This window comes from Antrostomus carolinensis, unplaced genomic scaffold (assembly GCF_000700745.2).
Source record: "Antrostomus carolinensis isolate BGI_N321 unplaced genomic scaffold, ASM70074v2 scaffold44843, whole genome shotgun sequence".
In the NCBI taxonomy this organism is placed as follows: domain Eukaryota; kingdom Metazoa; phylum Chordata; class Aves; order Caprimulgiformes; family Caprimulgidae; genus Antrostomus; species Antrostomus carolinensis.
The window spans coordinates 3,601-12,034 of record NW_010303947.1 but is presented as its reverse complement, the minus strand read 5'-3'; the positions used below and the strand labels follow the sequence as shown (position 1 = coordinate 12,034).

The 8,434-nt window shown below is 39.5% G+C and overlaps 1 protein-coding gene across 1 annotated transcript; it reads right to left on the bottom strand.

Moving 5' to 3' along the window:
* Positions 1–817: 817 nt before the first annotated feature.
* Positions 818–8,129, bottom strand: SLC16A14 (solute carrier family 16 member 14). The gene is made up of 4 exons (XM_010164279.1): positions 7,868–8,129; positions 6,881–7,024; positions 2,846–3,841; positions 818–966 (listed from the first exon to the last, which is right to left on the bottom strand). The coding sequence occupies exons 1-4, from the start codon at positions 8,127–8,129 to the stop codon at positions 818–820; spliced, it is 1,551 nt and encodes a 516-aa protein (XP_010162581.1).
* Positions 8,130–8,434: the final 305 nt, after the last annotated feature.

Sequence of the window (8,434 nt, the reverse complement as noted above, 5' to 3'; positions counted from 1 at the left end):
AAGCAGCCAGAAACTTTAAACTGTTTCTGGAAACATTTTCCAGTTTGTAAATAACAATAATATTTTCCATATGTTGCCTAGTTTTGCTTTTATGTTTGTTTTACTTCAGGTGCATTAAGTGCCACAGCATTTCTAATGCAGCCTATGTATTGAGGAACTGCTACTTTATTATGCAGTTAATACTAAAAAAAAAAAAAAAAATAAAAAAAATCCTTGAAGTAGATGAAGTAGAGAGTCATTTCAGAAAAATACAAGAATTTTTCTTCAGTTTTACATCACAGAAATAGTCATTTTATTACACTGAATTAACTGAATTATTGTACTAGCATTTCAACAGTACTTGACTAGCCAGATAAGAAATACAATCATTTTCTTGTACTCAGTTCATAAACTAATCTTTTATCAGACAGAATACAGAGTAAGAGGGACTTTTATAACTCATTCACATCCTGATCAAATTCTCTTTTAGAACCAGTAAAAATCAGGAGTAACTGCACTGCAGTCAATGGAGTTTCACCAACCGGTAGTGATGAAAAGTCAAAAAAGAAGCAAAGGTAAAGGCTCCCAGCACTGTTCCAATTTTAAAAGACTAGCACGGGTGCTTTAATCACTGTATTTGTTAGTTCTAAAGTAAAAGATCTTAACTCATTTTAAAAGCATATTTCTAATAATTTATTAGCATTTTGGAGTACATGTGCTTTTCATTTAAGTACAGCTCAATGTAGTTGGTTCCATAAGAAAAGCAGCTTTGTACTGTCATACAATAGAAACATAAAAACAACAAAAAATCTGTAAAAAAAAACTTCTGGATTTTTTTCTATACTTGTGCTTCTTCCGTAGATTTTTCTCTTGGTTGTTTCTTTTGAATACAAGGTTGTATAAGTAAAAATATTATTCCCACCATGTATAGGAAGCCAGATATATAAAAAGAAAAATCGTATTTATGTGTGATGTCATATATCCAACCTGCAAAATAAGGACAAAACATGTTTGTTACAAAGCTTGACAACAAGGTAGATTGCATAGGAAGACAAGAAAAGTACTGCACATATTTCATGAAAATTCAGTCAAATCCATAGATGTTTTGTGGAAAAAAAAGGTGGTGATTATTTCCTCCTCTAGATGCTACAAATGGACATGTATTAACAAAATCTCTTGTTCATTCACCAAAACCCAAACCCAGTGCAAAACCTATCCCCTCATTTAAGTATCATGGAAGTCTTAAAATGGGACTCTAGCAATGTGCCATCCTAAGAAGCTGAGCAACATTCTCTCTAAAACTGTACATTTTTCAAACAAGTTATCACAGGTCTAACTTTAAAACAGACATTTTGGAATCCCAAACCAATTTGTTCTTCCACCCTGCTATTGTCTGTAAAATGCCCGATACTGCAGGCTACTTCAAATGCTGTGTCTTGCCCAAGCAAACACATTCCCAATAGCTTTCTCGAAGACTTACATACCCATAAAAGACTTTTCAAGAGATCAGTACTGTGATGACTCTCATTCCAACCTTAATTCCTTTGCAAAAATATATTAAAGTTACTTCAGAAAGGTTTGAGAACCCAAAATAGCAAAACTCCCTCGTGTCATGCTGGCTGCATTGCGATGTAACCTCAAGATCAGAAGTTTTTTTACATCATCTAATTGCATCCTATTTGCTTTGTTACTAATGACCAAAGATATGTTCAGCACAGACTGAGAGGGTCTGAATGAATATATTTTAGAGTAAAACACTGCTGCTTTTCAGCACTGAATGAGCTTTCTTACAAATCGTGTTGGCTCACTCAATGGTGGGGAGAGAAGGTGAGAGCATTCTCACTTTTCTGGGTTGCTTGTGCTGCTAATGCTTGTGCTTCAGCTCAGCCTAGTGCCATCCCTGGCTGACCACGGCCATTACGACTTGCTTCTGTTTTGCATCTCTGTAGTAGTCTGGCTACTACTGACCAGCACTGAATGAGCTTTCTTACAAATCGTGTTGGCTCACTCAATGGTGGGGAGAGAAGGTGAGAGCATTCTCACTTTTCTGGGTTGCTTGTGCTGCTAATGCTTGTGCTTCAGCTCAGCCTAGTGCCATCCCTGGCTGACCACGGCCATTACGACTTGCTTCTGTTTTGCATCTCTGTAGTAGTCTGGCTACTACTGACAATTCTTCAGTATTGTCAGTAGTAGCCACACTACTACAGAGTCCTCTATCTCTTCTGTACTTCCCTGCCTCTTTCTGTGAGAAAATTTATGATGAATGTTTGTTTAAACCTAAGTAACTTTAGGCATAACATACATACACGTCTATCTTCTGCTATGGATGGCAGTGAAGAGATTATGCACAGTGCAGTCCCCAAAGTACATATTTCTGGCTGAAGGAAGTTAGTTAAATCAACACATCCATTGGCATCTTAGAGTGGTGACACCCAAACACACTTTACAGTTCTTGGGGCTAATACTACAGATCAAGCACCAGCCTACCCTGAAAAATATTCATCATTTTTTCATCTACATAGAGGCACGAGTATCCATAGTGCATATACTACACAAAACTCGTAAAAATAGGTTAATCTTTTCTCATTTTAAAAAAGTGTAACATGCCATTGGAAGGCTAGATTGTAACAGAATAACCTTGGGGTTATTTGCAAGGATTGTAATTTGTGGTGTGTGAATAGTGAGCTGGTACCCAGCAAATGTGATCTGCAAATTTGTACAATGTAAAGCTGGATGTTACAGTCCATTCTGGAGCAGCTGTAATTTTGTTAACGACACATGCTCATAACTTAAGAAAGCTTAATAATATAACAGGTCACACGGATGTTATATAAACATCTGTTGGTTAGCAATTTGAACTTTTTACCTGCAAAGGGTGGTCCAAACAATGCAGATATTCCGTTGGCACAAATGATGATGCCATAGGCATTTGCAAGGTGTTTAATTCCAACTAAATCTTCAGTCACAACCGGCATTAGAGAAAAATAGCCACTAGAAAATCCTATCAGAGCACAAACCACAGCCAGGCTAACATATGTTTGCATTAGTGGCAAAGTAAGAATGCAGGTGACCAGGGTAAAGTTAGCCATGAGGAAGACGTTCCATGTGCTGATGCACGGGAGATCAGAGATGATTCCAAGGATCACTTTACCAAAAATATGAACAATGGCTATAATGGATGTCAAAGGAAATATATTGTCCTGATGAGATAAGTTGTATTGTTTGACTATTTCTGGAAGATGAATAAAGGGAATGACGAAGCTGCTATAGGCAAACAAAGCCCAAATTATAAAGGCCACAAACACTCTATTGGTAAACAGTGAAGCAGCTCCAAAGTAGCTGGAGTACCATATTGCAAAGCCCTTCCTGACTGTAACTGTCAGCTGGCTCACTGTCTTAAGAATGCGCAGTCCATACATATTCCTTCCACTTCTAGATTTACCTCCCATTTCTATGTGCTGAACACTGTCAAGCACCTCATCATTTGTTGCCTCTTCCTTTTTTTCCAGTTCTTCGCTGAGAACTCTGTTAGATTTTATAGTCTCTGCAGAATGGGACAGAGTTTTTGCCTGATTATCTTCACTATTACTTCTCACAACATATTTTTCACTAACAACGTCTTTGGGAGAGAGCGGTCTCATGAGCGCCCCGCAGACACAAAGGTTGAGGGAGATGGCACCCTGGATGAACATGGCGTTCCTCCACCCAAATTCGGTGCAGAGGTACTTCAGTAAGGCAGTCATTAGGAAAGCTCCAAACCCTGTTCCCGTGGTACTGAGTCCTTGTGCAAGCGCTCTTCTCTTCTGAAAATACTGCCCTACCATGACCACCGCAGGCAGATACACCATGCCACTTCCAATGCCTATGAAAATAAAAACCAAAATCAATCTGAACTTTTTGCCAATAAGATAAAAAGCAGTGAAAAACAAATCAGTTTTATTCCTAACTTTTGCACGAGCATAGTAGTAAAATTGAGAATAAATATTCAGTTCTCATGTTAGCTTTTGTTTCTATCTTGTAGTCTTTACCAAAATTTGCAATACTCATTCCAGTGAGAATACAACACTGCCATTTAACTGCTGGGAAAACTTAAATAAATGGAAGATAAAAACTTTACCTCAGTTCAGCATGACAGTGCTGGAAAACCCCAAACATTCCATAATAAATCAGTGACAGTTAATATGGAGACAAACATAAACAAACCCTATTTTGAAATATCTGCATTTGTGATACTTGCATCTGATTGTATCAGTGACCAGAAATTGCTCAGTGGGCACATCTTGTTGCTTTTGCCTAAGTTCACCAGTGAAGATCCAGACTGAGGCTTTGTCCTTGCTTTGTAACTGTGGAGCCACGGTGGCCGTGAGGTACACTTCAGGAGCCAGCACAGGGGGACAGCCCAGCAGTGGGACCTTGGGTGGCTTCTTTGGGCACTCCAGGGAAGTTCAGGGAGGGCTACACAACAGCTGCACAGGCATATTCTTAAAAGGCAGATCTTTAATTTTGTAGAAAATCCCTCACTTGTTAAAACTCAGGGTATTAATCTTACTTCTTTCAAGCAGAAAGCATTGAGAGTTATGCAAATACATCATTAAAGTAACAGTTGCCTAGTTTTTCTCACAGTAAATTCCCAACAGGAGGGATTTGGACTGGAAGATGTGTATGCAGAAGAAGCTTCCAAATTCACTGTGATGGTAATTTAGAAGAGTGTTTTGGGCATAAAAGTTTTCCTAAGTAGCTGATACCATAGCTGCATGATCTGGCTACAGCTGCACGATCTGGCTACAGCCAGATCAGCGAAAGAGCAGTTATTCCAGCAAAGCCTGAAAAAAGGCACCTCAACATCATGGCAGTGTACCGTGGTCAGAGCTGACTTCTTTTGCCTGTTAGAAGTTTATTTCTTTGCTATGCAAATACATGATCAGGTGGTTATTTTGCACAAGGTTTCCCCCCCCAAACCCAGCCACAAACTGCAAGGAAAGCTCCGAGTCCAGCAGACTGCCTGCCCCCTCAGACCTGCCTGCTGTTCACTGCTGTGAAACACAGCCCAGGCTCACGCAGGGACTCCCTGCGGCCAGCAGCTCTGAGCGCCCACCCCAGGGCTCCCTGGGACGGGTGAGGGGAGAGAAGGCTCCTCTTCTCCCCTGATAGTGCCACTGCGAGGAGGACAGCTCACGGAGCCGGGCTGAAGCTGGTGGCCAGGAGGTGAGGGGGCATGGCTGTGAGGAGCTGCAGGAGGGGAACCATGCTGAGGTGAGCAGCGCTTTGGGAATGGGAGGTGAGGGGGGACACTTTGTGAGGGCATCTGGCATGGGGGGTCACCAACAGGGAGGAGTCATGAGTAAGCCCACAAGCACTGCATGGAGGTCCACAAGTGAGACAGGAGACAGCCACCATTAGTGAACTGCAGCCTTACATCTAGCAGCCATGAGAACATGAAAGAAACTTCCCTGAGGTGGCAGTGAGTGAGATGATCATAGGCAAGAAGATGGAAGTGAGGGGACAGGGATGGGTGAGTGAGGAGGTGGTGAGTGAGGGGATGGTGAGGGGACAGTGCATGAAGGGATGGTAAGTGAGGCAGTGGTGAGTGAGGGGATGGCGAGTGAGGGGATGGTGAACAAAGGTATCATGGAGCTGGAAGAAACATCTCGGGCATCTCTACATCAGTTTTCTGGACAGAATTACTCCTGCAACAGCATCTCATTTCTCCACCTCATGTAAAAATTTGCCTCAGATTTTTTTGGAAAATATGGTTTTCACGCCTCTTTAAATTCTCTGTATAATCTCTGCCTTTTTGTCTGATATTTTGTGTGTGCTCTTTCTGAAAAGCAGCAAGGGCTGAGAGAAAGAGTGTTTTTTCCTGTCTGCTTCATTATATCCAATATATATGGAAATAGAAATTCCGAAAAGGGCAGATCCCTGCCTGTAATTACTGTTCTTTGTTCAGGAATTTACAACATTACTTAACTTTATGGTATGGTGGTATAAAGAGTCATCACAGTGATCCTTACTGGTTTCAATTTTTTGCCATCCGGAGAGCTTGATAAAAAATTAAGTACAAAAGTTCCACAGATTTCTGTGAAATTCTATGAAAGGGTAGTTCGAGGGAACAGAGGCTACTGAAGGCATTATTAGTATTGCAAACAATTTCTTTCATAACACTTTTGTCAGTCATGTATAACATAGATACCATGCTTCATTTGCAAACATAACTGGCCACGTTATCTATGGCGTGAATAATATTTCAAAGCCCCTTGAGTTGCTCAGTGTTGCTCAGATAATAATTAAAGGGTAAATTTTGTATTTCTTACTTGGTTCACTTTAATATTTTTTGTTTCATATCTATTCATAATTTCTTTTTCCAGAAATGAACAGTGAATAAAATGGAGTAGTGCTTTAAGTAGATAATACCGGGTTCTTCTACTTAACTTTCTTAAAGTAACTAAACTTTTTCATAAGAAGCCACATTTTGCTAGAAACTGAGCATTCAGGCACTAAGGACCTATTGGTTTTCAAGAAAGATGCCTAAACACGCATGCCTTCACATATTTTGACTGGGCATGACACATGTCAAAAGGTGTTTTAACAACTTTAAATTGCACTTGCTAAGAGTTTGGGTTACATTAATTCTTCTAATTAAAATGTCCTCTAATATATTCACTTGGGAGAAAGTGATAAAAATACCATCTTCACATGGCAGATTTAAATGACAACAAAAGTCATTGGGACAAATCCACCGAGTAAATAAATAAGTTTTCTGAAAAGATAACAGGCTGTAAAGAGTGTGATAGAAAAGCTGGAATAGCTTTACAGTCTAACTTCCCTCTTTACTCACCCAGATAACCTTCAAAGGAATCAAAAATAGTTGAAAAGAACTTTCAAACATTAGTACAGCTCTTACCAGCTGTCACTCCAAACGTAAGGAAGAGGTAGTGCACATTTGAGGCATAGGCACTCAGTATCCAACCTAGAGCATTCAATAAGCCTCCAATTATAGCTGTCTTGCGGCACCCACACATGCTGATGAATAAACCAATGAAAGGACCTGTTAAAAAACATGAAAAAATGTTACATTATTTCTTGAATTCTCTATACTCTAATAATTTTTCACATGAAGATTCTTAACGTTTTAAACAAAATGTTAAACAGCTACTCATGCAATTCAGTGTATTTTCCCTACTGCTGTTCAAAATTGTGGAAAGAAAAATGCAGCCAACTGACCAAATACTTAGCAAATACCCACAGGACCTAAAACCAAAGTTGCCCCATGAAGAAGGGACAGTTTAAACAGAGGAAGAAACTGAAATCGTTGTTCCCAATACTAATGCTGTGTCAGTGCACGCCTTTTTCACAAGTAACTAGAAAGAAAACATCAGTGGAATATTCTAGGCAGACCTAAACACAATTTTTCCAATCTTAATTTAGAGAGAGAGAGGTGTGTATATACATATATACACAAACATACCCCTCCAGATACTATTTTGGGTTCATCCAACTATGACTTAAAAAATAAATTTTAGTTCAGCTGCCAACTGTGACATAGACTGTCTAAATTCAACATTTTCTCCTCCCAGATAAGGGTACAGGAAGGACCACAAGCTTCACAGATCATCTGTTTTCTTAATTCTAGTGAGACCTTGAAGTGACAGGCATCCTTTCCTGCTCATGCTGTCTCCTGGAGTAACTGTCTTCTCTGTCATCTTCCCCGTTGTTCCCTTTCTCCCTCTAATTTGTCAAATTTGTCCTGGGGGCTTTAAAAAGGCAACTCAGGAGAACCTGGGCAGCTCTGCTAATAAAATGGAAAACTGTAAGAAAATACTTGAGGGATGAGTGGCAAACATATGCTAAAAATCTATGTAGTTTTGAAATAAATTATGCTGGAACATACCTACAATGAGTGTAATGCCCATGCTGAGGGAGCTAACCCACGCTGTTAAGCCACGACTTTGATCAAACTCTTCAAGCCATTCCATGTTGAGTATTCCAAGAGCCATTTGGGACCCCATGATAAGTATGTGCACAAGAAAAGAGGAAAGTACAATCATCCAAGCCCATCCTCCATCAATGTTTGGATTAGGCTTAATTGGTTTACTTCCAACTTTTGAGTCATCTCCAAAATCATATCCAATATCCTCTCGACTAGCATACATTTTCTCCACGGTACTCTGAAACAAATGCAGCAAAGACCTTCAAAATACATCAAAATGAACAGATTTTGTAGTTTGGTTATAGTGAATAGTATAAAACACTACTGTATTTCACCATTGTGGTTTAGTGCATTTGTAAAGTGGATACTGGGTTTTCATTAGTCAAATGTAAAATGCTTAGAAAATTCGGTAATTAATATATTTCTTTGTATACCTTATTATCATGGCTGTCTATGCAGGAGTATTTACAAGTTGACAGGAGGCTGCATTATTTCCATTACTACATACTTTACTTACATGTAGGTGGC

Coding starts and splice junctions, on each gene's coding strand:
- SLC16A14 (XM_010164279.1), bottom strand. CDS start 8,129: ATGTATGCTAGTCGAGAGGATATTGGATATGATTTTGGAGATGACTCA. Junction 7,025..7,867: donor GGGCATTACACTCATTGTAG/GTATGTTCCAGC, acceptor GTTTTTTAACAG/GTCCTTTCATTGGTTTATTC. Junction 967..2,845: donor GTTTGGACCACCCTTTGCAG/GTAAAAAGTTCA, acceptor CTTATTTTGCAG/GTTGGATATATGACATCACA.